Raw genomic sequence first — 16270 nt, 5'->3', positions numbered from 1 at the left:
TTCTGGATCTTGAAGGGAGTCCCTTCTGTCACAGGGAGCAGGTCAGTAATTCATGTCAAAATACACAAATGTTATGTTTCGCGCTCTTTTGAGTCTAGGGGTACCTAGGGGGCTTAACATAAAAAGTAAATGTTTTTGCCCGTTTAAACATAACAAAACCACCAAGGAATTGTCTCCATAAAAATACAACACATTGACAAATAAATAACCACCAACAATAACCAAAGGTGAATCAAAAAGGCTTTAGGGTGAACCAAGGCCAGAATAACAAACAAAAACCCCACCTATAACTGAAACATGTAATCTTACCTGTAAATGAAAGAAAAGGGAAAATCAATGGACAAAACACTAACCTGCCTAGACTAACAAAAAACAGGAGAAAACGAATACTAAAAAAAACAACAAAAAAAATTAATTAAAAATGGCAGTTCAGCTTCACTTAAACAAAATTAGAAACCAAGGTTCCCCACTCAGTTCCTAAATACGCCCGCTCAGTTGTCTTTACGCCCTTTCACTTTATGGCAGAGATGGAAACACCATACCAAAAGATTAAACAGAGTGGGCACAAAACTACAAAATACTAGAAGAAAACAACATTAAGTGCAACACACAACAAAACAGGCAGAGAACTACAAAACAAAAACTGGAGCCGCGGTCCAAGCTGCAGTGGAGAGACTGGTTGCAGCCAAGCTCCCTTCTCACATGCTGGAGGTCCACAAGGTGCTTTTGAAGGCTGCCTCCACCGTTGGGTCCAATAGGAGCCACACCTTCATGCACCACACCTGAAAATAATCAGACACACATACAAAGATCCACAAAAAACAACGAAGTCTCACTCTGGTATAAAATAAAACACACAAAACCCAGAACAAACAAAACCAAATACGGCCACAGCCGTAACAACAAATACACAAATATCTGTCCTGCCCATGTTGCTTTTGAGCTCCAGTTTGATTAAATAATGTAAAATACTGCAAACTTAAAAAGTAATCTCAATTTCTGCAACCAGCTAAAACTGAATCAGTTAATTCTAGCAGTACATAACAGCACTTTTGGGAAAGTTTTGGTATTAGATCCACGCCTGTTTAACATGCTTTACATAACTTTCAACACAACACAATGAGTAGGACTTTTTGTGACAGGAAGAACAATGGCTTTCAGCAAGAAAAAAAGGTGATCAAAATTTAAGAAAAGCAGCAAGAAAAGATCTCCATGAGCAGAGAATTTAGAAGTACTATATGGCTACTTTCTGCATGGAGGATATGATCAGGAAAACAGGACATTTTAATTCACCTGTATGTATCTACACAGGAAATCTATTTTCGTTTGTGTATTTTATTGAATCTCAGATATTCTTCCAGCAAGGCATTGCTGACTGGCAAAGGAAAATAAGACGGCACAGATATTTTTGATGTTCTTTTTTGAATTTAGCAATTATTTGCTTGTGACATCAGCACCAGCTCCAAACACAACAAATCACAGTCATCTCTGACTAATTCTGCCCAATTAATCCAATTACTAAACAGTCCATCTTCATGCTAATTAAAGGGGGATGAGATTCGATGATGAATCACTCTCATCACTTTTCAGCTAAAAATTATCTGAACTTATTTTCAAACTAGTTCATGACTGACACATATTGACACAGTTTTAGGTAGGTGATAAATGTTAGTTTTATTGTAAAAGAAAGGTCGATGGAGTCAGAAAAAGTAAATATAGAAAGTTGCTAAATGTGAAAAAAAAGATTTATTTAACCTAACAAAAACCAGCATGTCCTGGGAAATGGTCTTTTTGCCATAGCAATTCCTCAATGAAGGGTCTGTTCAGGATTCTACAGATTCCCATGTTTGATTTAAATTCGGTTTTACATCAGATGTATTTCCCTGGACTCAAGACTTGCACATAAAAGGGAGTGTAGTCTCTCGTGGTTACAACAGAAAAAAGGGAAACATTTGTATTTGGGTGTAAAAAAGAAAAGAAAAGAAAACAACAAAAACTGTATCATAAATCAAAAATTTGACATTTATGAAATTTTCAAGTCTGTGAAACTTAGACTGAAAAACTGTTGTTAAAAAAAAGTGCCAATATATTATCTGTGTTTACTTTAGTTAAAAGCTATTGACTGTGGGAACCAGGTTGATTAAATCTTTTGTTAAACAAACCACTTTTCATGAGTAATGGGGACAATTTAGAGAACATTTTTTCTGTCTGAACAGAAATTACTCTTGTGCTGCAAAAGGGGATTTCCAGGTCTACTTTATTTGCAGATCTGTAACGTCATTCCCTTTTAAGGGAATCGGTGCGGGCAAAGCAGGACAAGGAAGTGCCCCCATTTCATGACCAATCCAGGGATCCTTAGAGATCAAAAGTTCATGTTTGTTCTGTTTTGTCTTAAAGACCATTAGCAGCAACAAGAGTTACACTCATTATGCAACACTTATAGGCTTGCAGAGACAGTGAAAGCATGATAGAGACAAACCTCTGTGCTGTGAGGACTGAGCAGAGGCGTTCAGGCATGGCTGAATTGTGCTGCAACTTTAAGGAGCTGAAGCTCATCACTCTGTCGTATTTGATTACACAATACAACAGCTCTTATGCTGTGAATGTTGTTTTTTCAGTCCAGTGAGATAAAAAAAAAAACAGTTCTGAGAACCGTTTTCCTTGTTGCAGAAGAAACACACACACTGCACTGTGTGACACCATCAAAGCAACTCAGGCTGTTTCAATTTAACACTACACCAAAAGTCATTATCGGTTTACCTAACATCCATGTGAGCATTTTGGGGCTTTCATGTGAGAACAAAGAATATCAATCTGTTCACAAAGATAAGCTGCCTTTAATGCCAAATCACTGACTTTTCGGTTTGTTTTTCCTCAGCTGCGTCTTCACAGCCCAGTTCTGGCCTCAGCACAGCATTGTGGAGATCAGAAAACTGCATAGAGCCCTTTGGAGCTGTGTGCAGTCTGATCAGGTTTTTCATTTATTATTTTTGGTGGGATCATGTGTGGTGGAGTTTTTAATCAAGGATGATGTGGCTTTTTTGACATGACAAAACTGCAGCCATACTAAAATATAAAAATGCAAAATAATCTCTGTGTGTTTATTAAGTCACCCAAATCAGTCTACCCCGGAACCTTATACTTATACATTATAAGGTATTTATTTGTAAGTCGCACCATCCAAGAATGGTTTATTTTTGAACCATTCTATAAGGCACATTAAGCAAGACAAAAAGAATCAGAGATACAATTTTTAACACCTTTAATACCTTCACCTTTTTTTTCATTTTCTCTCAACCTATTCATAACAAATAGAGCCATAAGGATGTAAAAAAGGCAATTAAGAGAGCCAATAACATTTGACAAAAGATTTCACTGAAACTTGACAGTAAATAGTATTGTTAGCACAGCATGTTCTAAACAGTAAAACTAAAACTAAGGTTTCCTGTTTGTCTTACGAGCTCGGTTTTAGACAGAGAAGTTGAAATTTGAGAACTCAGAAGAACATCTACTGACCCTCGGATGAACTTAAAACTTTCAATTTTTTCAAACACATGTACTTTTGGATCACATTTCTTTCTTGATCATAATTGTCCATCATAACTAAACAGTGATGGGCAAAGACAAAAATCCTAAAGTTTTCTTTTTCAGTGCCCCGACTTTTTGAAATTCACTCTAATATTTATTTTAAGCAGTTTTGAATTTGGTAATTAACAAGAAGGTCTACTGCAATTTTGGATTTCCCGTGGTCATTGTAATGAAGAATTTTCCCTTGGCAGCGATTTTGCAGCTCATATGTTCATTTGACCTCTGTGAGAGAGGCTTATTCGTGTGTGACCACCGTTCTACAGAAAGTGGCTCCATTGTCTGCACATCTTTTCACCGCTGAGGTCTCTTCTAATGAAATGGCTTGATGGATTCTCCCTAATCCACGGGTTTTCAGCTGGCTAAAACAATAATTACTTAGATCGGTTTTGCACTTTGTTCTTCTGATTGATTTCTAGTCACCTTCCCTGGGTTTTATCTGTCCTTTTTATTAGCAGTCTCCTTATATTTCTCTTTGACGTTCCATTTGAGGCTGAGAGCATTTACTAACAGGCAAAAAATAAGAAACACTTCTGTAATTGAATGTCCCTCCCTGTTCATCGTAGTGGGGGTATTCCTTTGTTTCCCCTTAGGGCAAGAAACATAATCTGTGAAAATATATTACCATGAGTGATGTCTTTTTTTTCTGCATCTGCGTCAACCTCTGTAACCATAATTAACCCTAAATATCATCTGCTCCACTGGTGCCAGTTTGCAAGTACCCCACTTTGGCCTCTATTATCATTAGATGGGAATCTTAATAGCAAATCTTGTCAGACAGAGCCTGTCTAGCAGATAATTATCTCACACTATATTTGATGGAAAGGTAGAGAACATATCAGCAATGCCTCTAAAACGCAATTTATAGAATCAGCTTAGAGTGTCAGGTTTCTTTGTGAAGTAGAATGATAGAGCTCTTCTTTCCAGGGAAAATGTCTGTCAAAACAGACATAGGAATGCTACAATGCTTTGCTATTTTTAAACTGTGAAAATGACTGCTTTCCTGGGGAACAAATGTATTATTATTAAAATAATATATTATTAAAATAGAAATAATTTAGTTGGACACAATTACACAAACACACACACATTTGTGCAGGGAGTTTGCATGCAGGGCTGCATGGATCCAGTGGGAGGCAAAAGTCTGAATATGTCCCTTGTATTCTTGGCAACACTGGTAAACATGGGGAACATGCTAACTGGACAGATAAAGATTAGCAAAGATCCAGAGAGCCCAGAAGGACTGTGCACCAAGGATCAAGCAGATAAGATTTGACCAAAAACAGCAAAACCAATCCAGCTGGGTATTCTACAGATTTACTACCTTTAAGAGAAAGGGAAATAAAAGACTTTTAGCTTAAATGCAATTAGGTTCTTTAAATTCACAATGTACTTGTTGCTGTATCCTTTTTGGATACAGCAAAAACGAAAGTGACATTTGTTATTAAGCATTTTACTTTTCATAGATGTTCTTTGTCACTAAATTAAGTCCCGGCGGAAGCTGCTACAATTTACACTTCACCAAAAACTTTCCCTAGTTATTGTGTCTCCTGATCACTAAGCAGATGGCTGAAGATGACTCACTCTGAGGATTGAAGTTATGCACATCATCCTCTCATTAAATATCAGCAGCAGCGCTCACACAGCAGCTGGCACACAGAAAATCCCTCCCCCCCCCAAAAAATGAAGCTTTCTACACTAGTAGCGCACCGGCCATGCAAGACGGAACTAAATGCTCAGAAGAATTGTTTAAAAAACAAAAAAAAGACACCTCGACACATCCAGCCGGCATTTTAAACTTTTTGTTTTCAACTGTTGATGACTCATACATTAACTGAAACGTCAGAAATTTTAAGGCAATAGGGTTTTTCAAAAATGACAAACTTACAAGAAATTTTCTCAATGTAGTTGGTATCTATGTGAAAAATACAAAAATTTATCTGAAAACAAGGAGAAAACGGATCTGAAAAAATCTAGATCTTTAAATTAGGAACATTATAGTAATAAATGATGGTTGATACAACAAGATACGCTCACATACATCTAAAAAAATACATTTGGGTCAAATAAACTACCATTATCATAAAAAGAATAAAAAAGCAAAACAAGCTAAATGTTACATGTAAAACAATGCTATTCTCACTGAACACATAAAATACAGTAAAAAGACAAAATACAACATTTTTGTATTTTGCATCAGTTTTCTATTCTCTCACTGATACAATGACAGGATAAAATAGATGGAACAAACTGAAAACATAGTTGTTTGGAAGCAGTAAAAAAAGGTTTCATTTTAAATAACATAATGTAACACATGACATGTGGGCTTTAGTGTTGATCTTTAGCCAAAAACCATTTAGAACAGAGTTAAAAAAGCACACTGTCACAGACAGACTCAGCCTTTTTTCAGCAGACTCCTGGCCACATGACGCAACCTGATTGAAAAAGCTACTTTTTTGCCAAATCCAACTCTATACCATGTTTCATACACAAAGCTTGCAAAACTAAGAACTACTCCTGTTATCTTTCACAGCCGAAATTTCCCTTGCTCAATTCTAAGAGTTGAGCAGACCTTTTTGCTGCATTTTACCAGTTAAATGCAGAAATTAATTGGTTGCTGTGCTGCTGTGTTGACACTCTTCCTTGAGAAGATTTCATTAGGTTACATTATTGTTTTGGAAACTCCTCCAGTTTTCTTCAGTAATTTCATTGTGGGATAGCAGAACTTAGCATAGCAGAAGCAAAGTAATTGAAAAATAAATCAAATAGAACTTTGATCTTTAGATTGTAGAAATTTTGTATTACTGCAAAAATTAAGAGTAAAATAAAAAAGATAAAAGATAGTCTAAATAAGGCAACATCTCCCTTTAACATGTTTGCAGATGCCATGAAGTCAACTAAAGACTAACATTCTTTGGCAAAAAAGCTGGCTTTTAAAAGTTATTATTAGTTCGGTGAGCAGGGGAGACTGCTTACTTTTGGGAATTGGGAGAACTCTGACATTTTAATTCAACATTCCCATGATTCACATTTACAAGGCTATGATCCCTCCATTTAGTTCATTGGAAGATGTTTGGATAGCCAAGCAAATCTCAGAGTGAATAAAAAAAAAAGAAAAAGAAAAACGGCATGATGTAAAAGTGTCCAAATAACTGGATGGTGGTTCAATGTAAACATGTATTGGCGTGCAAGACCAGACATGTGATTAATGAGCAAACAAACTGCATGCTGCACTCTTACCATGGTGGGAAATAAAAGAGATCCATCTTTTCTGTTCCTGTTTTCTTCAGTGTGCCTTGGATTGTTCATGGCATATTCAGTTCAGTGTTGCTGCCTCTGATTCTTTTCTTTCTCTTTCGGCTTTTCCCATCAGGGGTCGCCACAGCGAATCATCCTTTTCCACCTCACTCTGTCATGGACATCTTCTACCCTAACATTAGCCAACTTCATGTCCTCTGTTAAGACATCCATGTATCTCCTCTTTGGCCGTCCTCTTGCCCTCCGGCCAGGCAGCTCCATCTCCAACATCCTTCTACCAATATATCCACTATCCCTCCTCTGAACATGTCCAAACCATCTCAGTCTGGCTTCTCTGACTTTGTCGCTAACACAGGCAACATGAGCCGTCCCTCTGATGTACTCGTTCCTTATCCTGTCTAACCTGGTCACTCCTAAGGAGAACCTCAACATCTTCATCTCCGCTACCTCCATCTCAGCCTCTTGTCTCTGTCTCACTGCTACCGTCTCTAACCCATAGAGCAGAGCTGGTCTCACCACTGTCTTGTACACCTTTCCTTTGAGTCTTGCTGACACTCTTCTGTCACACAACACTCCTGACACTTTCCTCCAACCGCTCCAACCTGCCTGCACTCGCCTCTTCACCTCTTTTCCACACTCCCCATCACACTGAACTGTTGACCCCAAGTACTTAAACTCCTGCACCTTCTTCACCTCAGCCCCCTGTAACCTAACGCTTCTACCTTGATCCCTTTCGTTCAGACACATGTATTCTGTCTTACTACGACTGACCTTCATGCCTCTTCTTTCCAGAGCAAACCTCCACCTCTCTAGCTGTTCCTCCACCTGCTCTCTACTCTCACTGCAAATTACAATGTCATCCGCAAACATCATTGTCCAGGGAGATTCCTGTCTTACCTCATCTGTCAGCCTGTCCATCAGCATAGCAAACAAAAAAGGACTCAAAGCTGATCCTTGGTGTAGTCCCACCTCCACCTTGAACTCCTCTGTCTGACCTACAGCACATCTCACCACCGTCATACTTCTCTCATACATGTCCTGAACTACTCTGACATACTTCTCTGCCACTCCAGACGACCTCATACAGTACCACAGCTCCTCCCTCGGCACCCTGTCATACGCCTTCTCTAAATCTACGAACACACAATGCAGCTCCTTCTGGCCTTCTCTGTACTTTTCCATCAACATTCTCAAAGCAAAAATGGCATCAGTGGTGCTCTTACGGGGCATGAAACCATACTGCTGCTCACAAATCTCCACCTTCTTCCTAAGCCTGGCTTCCACTACTCTTTCCCACAGCTTCATTGTGTGGCTCATCAACTTTATTCCTCTATAGTTGCTGCAGTTCTGCATGTCACCCTTGTTCTTAAAGATCGGAACCAGAACGCTTCTCCTCCATTCCTCAGGCATCTTCTCACTCTCTAAAATCCTATTGAACAACCTCGTTAGAAATTCCACTGCTGTCTCTCCTAAGCACTTCCATACCTCCACAGGTAGGTCATCAGGACCAACGGCCTTTCCGCTCTTCATCCTTTTCAGAGCCTTCCTAACCTCATCCTTTCCAATCTCTGCTACTTCCTGCTCCACAACAACCACATCTTCCTCCCTTCTTTCCCTGTCATTTTCCACGTTCATCAGCTCCTCAAAATACTCCTTCCATCTTTTCTGTACACTCTCCTGGGTTGTTAGCACCTTTCCATCTCTGTCCTTAATCACCCTTATCTGTTGCACGTCCTTCCCATCTCTGTCTCTCTGTCTGGCTAGCCTGTACAAGTCCTTCTCTCCTTCCTTTGTGTCTAACCTGTCATATAGCTCATCGTAAGCTTTCTGTTTGGCCTTTGCCACCTCTCTCTTCACTCTACGCTGCGCTTCCTTGTACTCCTGTCTACCTTCCTCAGTCCTTTCTACATCCCACTTCTTTTTAGCCAACCTCTTCCTCTTCCTCTGTTGCTGCCTCTGATTAAAAGAAGCTAATACACTTGGATGACTCCAATTACTCAGGAGGTTACAAAAGTTACTGCTAAGATACTGCAGCAGTAATTTAAAGGGAAATATATTTATAGCCATCCAGGTTGCTGGCATGGCTGCAAGGGTGTAATATTATTATTGGTGTGAAATATTCGCCTTTTTCTGCTGTGTTGATGGTAGATCTAAAGAATACTTGAAGGATTTTAACATCATCTGATGTTTTGTATTTTGGTTACCAGCTGTGTCTTTCATGTCTCCTACAAAAAAAAAAAAAAAAAAAGAATGCAAATGCTTTTTTAAATTCTGTGTAATCCATTGCCACAGCTTGTTCATTAAAAGCAGATAACGCTGTGGAGGTAATTGCTGCAGTTTTGGCCATACAGTGGTGGAACTCTTCATTAATTGAAATCTGATGGAACTCCCTGGTGAGATCTGCAAGATGCATCTCCAGTAGTTTACAGCTGATGTGTTGTTGAACAACTTTTACATAATGAGGCTTGAAGAAGCGTGACATTGGTGTGGCACAAAGTCACACATCTTCGTTTTCTCCCTTCTTTGCTTTCTTGTACTTCCTACGCATTTTGGCTAAATCACAAGGTCTATGCACACCGCTTTGTATGCAGCAGGTTTGTATCTGGCTCTTCACCCACTCACTGACGCCGCTTCAAGAGAGACTCAGTATATGCACACCTTCAGTCTGGGGATCCTTACAGATTTCAACCTACTTTCTGCTAATTGCCCTAGTTGTTGTACTCTGTAATGAGTGGTGTTAAATCCTTCTCTTGTATTGACAAAAGTATAGCAGGTCACAAATGTTTGATTTATTTTGATTGAAGGCTGCAATGATGTCACAGCATTTTCAAAGCAGCCCTAAATGTCACCCAACATTTTTCTCTGGTGCTAAGAAATGTTTAATTTCTGATAGTTCCTATAATAACAGATTAATCCTTTTTTTCCTTTCTCTTTCAAGCTATGCATTAAGGCTGTTTTTATTTATCAGTTAAAAATGCTAACAGGTAGTGAAACATATCAAGGTTTACATTTTAGAAAAATGCACAGCATTTATTACATTGTCTTCACAAATGTATTCAACAAAACTCCAACATAGAAAGACAAAAATAAATAGATCTGATGCCTTCAGAGGCCTTGTACTCTATCACAGCAGTGAAAAAACCCACAACATCCTGATTTACCAGTGTTGTCAAAATGACTAATTTCTACAACGCTGATATCACACAGCCCCTCACATAACATGCGCTGAAATGTTAATAACACGGCTAAATGGCTGCAACCACATTTACATTTTTTTCCTTATGCAATAAAATAATGAGCAGGCAGCACAAAATAAACTGTACTTAAAAAAAAACTAACTGGCTTCACATGTTGCTGTGGCAAAAAATACTGAAAACAAAAACACTCAAAATAAAAATCTCCTTTTGCTGTAATTTGATTGGATCAGAAAGCTCATGGACTAAAAGGCACTTTATAACTCAAGCTTCACAGTTAGAACACACTATTTTGATAAATGCCAGTGTGGCACTTAAATCTACCATACATTAACACAACAATGACCTGTTCCATTCCATGGACCTGCACAGCAATTTATTCACCAATAAAAGCAGAAAAAAAAAGAAAACTCACTGAGGTCAGAAGTTACACTTGAGTCTTCATCAAGATCTACAGCCACTCAGACTGAGTACAATGTGAGACATGTGACACTAAGAGGGCAAGTCTGTGCCTTTTTCAGGACCACGTAAGTGATAATATACATAACACTTTGAGGTATGGAAAAGTTTTGCACAGCTTTGTCCTAAAAGTCAGTAACCAAAATATTGTTTTTCTATATTATATGATTTATTTGTCAGAAATGTACTAATACAATTCACATTGTATTACAAAACAATATTAAACCCTTCACAAATGATACACGAAAGCTACAAAAGTGCCGTGTTTCCCTTCTTCCAAAGATAAGGCTACTAATAACTTCTCTTCCAATTCCCTATATTGACTATTAACAAGAAAACAAAAATGTAGCACCAGATAGTAAAGTCTTTTCTTTTTTAATTAATGGGGGCACAGTGAGATATTCTGATGCAGTCCTTCTCCTGAAAGTAGCCATTCTTAAATAAGAATTTGACAGGAACCAACAGGCAGCTTTTGGATGAGATTATTTACTTTTTAATTGAAATGTATTTGTTTGTGACCTATTTCCAAAAATTATGTCCCTGGCAGGAACTAATGAGCATTCAGTTGAGTACATCCCCAAGGATTGCACAGTCAAGCAGCATAAAGAAACTTGTTGGTTTAGACGTTTTCAGCGTTTTTTGACTAGTTAAAAAGTGAAATATTGTCAACCTTTTTCGTTTGACAAACTATCTTGCTCACTTTAAAGACCCACTCCAATTAAAATTGTGTTTTTGGTGTTTTTAGAGGACATTCAAAAAAGAACGTATAAGAAAATTACTCTTAAAATTGCTTTTCTCAGTATTTCTTTATTCAAATCGTTGTGAATCAGGAGCAGATAAAAAAATGCAGTTTGAATAAAGAGTGTATTAGTTTGCACCATTAATGTTATGTTGAGGTGGTGAGGGGCTGTAAGCTAGTGGGAGAGTATTTAAACAGAGAGCTCTCAGCAGTGGGGAGGACTCTGCTCCAATGGTCCCACCCACAACTCAGAGGTGAATATCTAATGAACTCGAGAACAACACAGGTTATTTGACTTTGGCTAAAAATTGCATAATCATTAGTAAAAGACCACTGGGAACGCTTTTGAAGTAACTCAAAAGATGTTTGGAGTGGGTCTTTAATGTCAATTTGTGGTGAAATCCATTTCTTATTATAAGTGTAAACACCAAAGTAACATGACATTGCCAGGATGCTTTTATACCTTAAATGCCTGTAAATTACTTTATTGGCTAAGCTGTTTGTTTGTTGTCTGAATGTTGTTGGTTGAGTTTAAATTTTTCCCACTGCTCCCTTGGTTGAGTTCTGTCCTGAGAAAGGAGGAAGGAACCGGACTCCTCCTGAGGACTTTGTTGGCCAGAAGGTTGCAGGTCTTCCTGTACTGGTGACGCAGCAGAGAGTAGACAAACGGGTCACTTGCTGCCTTGCTGTAGGCCAAACATTTGGACATGACACCCCAGCGAGGGCTTATTGGCCCTGGAAAGAAGAGCTCTATCATTCTACCTCACAAGAAAGAAGAAGAAAAAAGTAGATTTAGAAAGGCAAACAAGGCAAACATCTCCACTATCTTTGATAACAACAAATGGATTGAAAGATAATGAAAGTCACCCTATTAAGGTATAATAACTGAAGGGATCAACTTAGCTAAATCTGGGGTAGATTCAAAAATGAATCAGCAAATATGCAATGTTCCTTTTAATGAAAACACATTTTTATAATGCCTAAAATGCTGCCAGACCACAACAGCAAGATTCCCTGCAGAATAAGCATATTTAAACTAATTACATTATTAGAGAATAGCTTTTAAACACATGCCTTCTTGATTTCCCCACAAGAAGAGAGTCAAAATTAGTTTTCAACTTTTCCCCAATTGTTTATGCATAACTAAGTTTGGATACAAATGTTAAAAATATCAAAATTCTAAATGAACCACACAGTCTCCATCCTTCATTATGAAATCTCAGCTCACCTTGTAATGACATAGGGTGTGAAACACACCACAAATGTGCCGATGAATGTACTGATCTTCTTGGTGGCCCTCTGCCTCCTCCGCTTCTGTTCATCTAAGCATTTCTGGCGCACACTGCCAAAGCACACAGGTACCATTATCCTCCGGGGACATGATGGGAGACAATGACATGATGAAGCAGAAAATGAAGGATGAAAAAGAATAAAAATTGGGATGGAGTTGAAAAACAAAACAAAAACAACAGCAATACATTGATGAATTTTACAAATCAAAATGCATTATTTTGATTTCGTTTAAACTGTCCGTAACCCCTAACATTCAAGTAAAATACAATATTTGGTGAAATAATACAGTTTATAAAAACTGTTCCACCGAGCAATATTATGGGACCATTAAATAAAAAGAGAAACATAAAAATTCCATGCAAAGACACAAAGGGAACACATGACAGAGGATGGTTTACCTGGGGTGAATGTCCACCAGCAGCACCAACGTCTGCATTGTAATCACATCGATGCGTTTACAGTGAAATCTTGCAACTTTTAAGACTTTCAGGTACGTTACGCACATCACAACCAGCGTGAGGAGGAACGACAGCGAGTGTAAAATCACGGTGAAGACCAGGAATTGCGTCCCAGCTCCCTTCGCTCTCACATTGCACAGTGTGCACGATGCGTAAAGGTGATGGTAGCCGATCCAAGAGCGGTAGGTGGCCACAGTGGAGAAGCACAGTGAGTGTATCCACGTGTATCCAAGCGCCAACACCGCATCCCGGTGCCGTATTCTTGAGTGGTAGCTCAGCGGGAACACCACAGCCACCCATCGATCGACGCTGAGGGCTGCCATGCTGAGCATGGAGTTTGTTGTGAGAAAAGTGTCGAGGAAACCCACAGTTTGACAGAGGCCGCCGTTTCCGGGATTCCCCGTAGAGATGAGACCCACCAGAGTTAGTGGCATGTTTGACACGGTGAGCAACAGGTTGCAAAACGTCAAGTTGAGAATGAAAAGAGCAGGTACCTGCTTACGGATCTCCGGGTTATACAGAAAGCAGATCAGCACCACGACGTTGGACAGCAAAGACACGATAATAATCCCTAAAAGCAACACAGAAGTAACTACATCCGCTGCGTCCATGGTGCTGGTTTGAAAATATCCAGATTTGTCGAGCGTGCATCCACAGTCGTGTTGTAAACTGTCATCGTGAGTTGCAGTCACTGTGGGTCCGCATCGTGCGCAGCGTCTCCAAGATGCCTTCAGTGATCGAAACAATCCTTCCACTTTGATTAGATTCGTAAAATTACAGACTGTTCTTTAATCACGCGTGGGAATTTGTAGATGTATTTTCTACGAAATAGAATCACAAGAGAAGATTTGATTTCTGAAGGCGCTGCAGTAGTTCTTTTTCTTTCTCTGCTCATGGCACTGCTCCGGAGTCCCCTTGCTGCGCAATTGCGCACTGTGATGGGCAGCTTTGAAGGGAGCAGTCTGACAGCTCACTGTGTTCCCTGCTTCACTCACACAGCTTCACTCCAGTTCAAAAATAACATTTTCTGCGTAAAAATAGAATCAGCGCACAGGATGACGTGAAAGGCGGCAAGGCTGATGTCATCAGAAAACACGCTTGAGTCGGCACTGGCGCAAAAATGTACGCATTAGGCTTATTAAAATGTGAGTTCCGGTAAACGTTTTTGAAAATCAGATCCAGTGACATTTATAGTCTATCTGTTAACATAAATGTCAGTGAACATATTTCACTCCTCAGCTCACTAATCATGACAGTAGACATTTGCAGCTGGATTCAGAGCCTTTATTGACACTTTTGACAAGCGCACCGCAGCTGGACTGCACATTATCATGTGAGTCCGCACAGCGCAGCAGTGCCCCGTCTCTGACGCGCCAAGGAGCGCGGGGAGCCTCCCCTCTTCGAGAAGTCATACTGTGGGAACGCAGTGTTTTCTCTGGCCCGTGACCTAAATGCATGCTGATGCTGTGCGTTTATGTAAACATGCGGAGACCTTTCTCCCCCTTTGAATTTTAGAAACGAGGAAATTTGATTAATCAATTCTTAGTACTCCCGTGTTTTTGCAATAGATCCCAAATGTTAGATATTAAGTTAGTTTTAGTTAAATAATTACCGAATTTCAAAGACTAAGAAGCTTTTCCAGAAGGTTTGCATATTTCAATGTGCTATCATGTGAAGTTGCTTAAAATCGAAATTTTCTTTCCTTTTTCACAAGGGAACCTCAAGAACAAAATTAAACCATCACATAAAGCAAAACGTTTCTGTGAATCTTATTAGAGAAGTCCCAGCCAGGAATTTTAACTTTTCACTGAGGCAAGAAATAAAACCAAAATATTTAACACTTTGTATGTGTATCAAAATTAGAAAGGTACATTGAATTAGAAATTCTGACAATTCATCCAAAGCTGATGAAGACCTTCTAATTATTTTTAATTTTAGAGGTCAAAATTATCACGAGAACGGTTAACAAAAATTGCAGAACCACACGGAGGACCTAGAGAATGACTAGAGCTGGCACCAAAGTAACAAAGGTTACCATCAGTAACACACTACGCTGCCAGGGACTCAAAATCTGCAGTACCAGATGTGTCCCCCTGCTATAGCCAATACATGTGCATCTAAAGTTTTAAGAGAGCATTTGGATGATCCAGAAGAGGATTGGGAGAATGTCCTATGGTCAGATAAAACCAAAATATAACTTTTTGATAAGAACTCTACTTGTCGTGTTCGAAGGAAAAAGAATGCTGAGTTGCATCAGTAACACCACCTACTGTAAAGCATGAGGGTGGAAACATCATGCTGCATTACAGCAAAGGGACCAGGACGACTAATCCGTGTAAAGCAGGGATGTCAGAATCCAGGCCTTTTAAGGCCAGTGTCCAACAAGTTTTCCAACCAACCTGCTATTGAAGCTCCTCATTGGCTAACCTGATCCAGGTAATCAGCAGCAGGTATGGGAGGATTTTTGGAAAACCAGCTGGAGGATGGCCCTCAAGCCCTGGAGTTTGACATCCCTGGTTTAAATGAAAGAATGAATGGCGCCATGTATCGTCAGATTTTGAGTGAAAAACTCCTTCCATCAGCAAGGGCATTGAATATGAACCATGACACTTATCCCAAACACACTGCAGGTAATGAAGGAGTGGTTTTGTCAGAAGCATTTCAAGGTCCTGGAGTGGCCTAGCCAGTGTCCAGATCTGAACTCCATAGAACATATTTGGAGGTAGTTGAAAGTCCATGCGACAGCTCCAGAACGTCAGTGCTTTACAGGAGATCTGCATGGAAGACTGGGCCTAAATACCAGCAACAGTTTGTGAAAACCTTGTGAAGACTTTCAGAAAACGTGTGACTACTGTCCCTTATGTAACAAAGTATTGATTTGAGCTTTAATTATTGATTAAATACTTATTTTCCACCATAATTTACTAATACATTTGTTATACAATGGGATTTTTCTGGATTTTTCCCTCATTTCGTCTCTCATAGTTGAGGTATACCTATGATGAAAATTAAAGGCCTTTCTCATCTTTCAAGTAGGTGAACTTGCACAATTGGTGCATGACTAATCACTTTTCCCCCCACTGTAAATGGTTTGTTTATATTATTGATATACACCTTTATTTTAAATAAGCTTCAGGAGCCAAAATGAAATTGTAATGCACATCTATTTGGCATTTATTGAAAGAGATTTCTATGAAGTCTTGGTCCCTGGTTTAAGAATGTACTTTATATTTTCCATGGGTTGTCAAATGTACAACTTTTGAGCAATACCATTAATTAGAAGT

The 16270-nt window shown here is 39.1% G+C and overlaps 1 protein-coding gene across 1 annotated transcript; it reads right to left on the bottom strand.

Moving 5' to 3' along the window:
* Positions 1-9852: 9852 nt before the first annotated feature.
* Positions 9853-14228, bottom strand: LOC101167567 (G-protein coupled receptor 26-like). Its single transcript, XM_011484377.3, has 3 exons — positions 12927-14228; positions 12464-12577; positions 9853-11993 (listed from the first exon to the last, which is right to left on the bottom strand). Exons 1-3 carry the CDS (start codon positions 13595-13597, stop codon positions 11720-11722), a joined length of 1059 nt encoding a protein of 352 aa, XP_011482679.1. The 5' UTR covers positions 13598-14228; the 3' UTR covers positions 9853-11719.
* Between the last annotated feature and the right edge of the window lie 2042 nt (positions 14229-16270).

Source organism: Oryzias latipes, chromosome 15 (genome assembly GCF_002234675.1).
Source record: "Oryzias latipes chromosome 15, ASM223467v1".
In the NCBI taxonomy this organism is placed as follows: domain Eukaryota; kingdom Metazoa; phylum Chordata; class Actinopteri; order Beloniformes; family Adrianichthyidae; genus Oryzias; species Oryzias latipes.
Note: the sequence above shows the minus strand (reverse complement) of the source record. Positions and strands in the feature narration are given on the sequence as shown.

What these genes read in the sequence shown, in the direction of transcription:
- LOC101167567 (XM_011484377.3), bottom strand. Translation starts at nt 13,597, where the DNA reads ATGGACGCAGCGGATGTAGTTACTTCTGTGTTGCTTTTAGGGATTATT. An exon ending in CTGGTGGACATTCACCCCAG is followed by an intron (nt 12,578 to 12,926) that starts GTAAACCATCCT and finishes GTGCTTTGGCAG; the next exon opens with TGTGCGCCAGAAATGCTTAG. An exon ending in ACACCCTATGTCATTACAAG is followed by an intron (nt 11,994 to 12,463) that starts GTGAGCTGAGAT and finishes CTTGTGAGGTAG; the next exon opens with AATGATAGAGCTCTTCTTTC.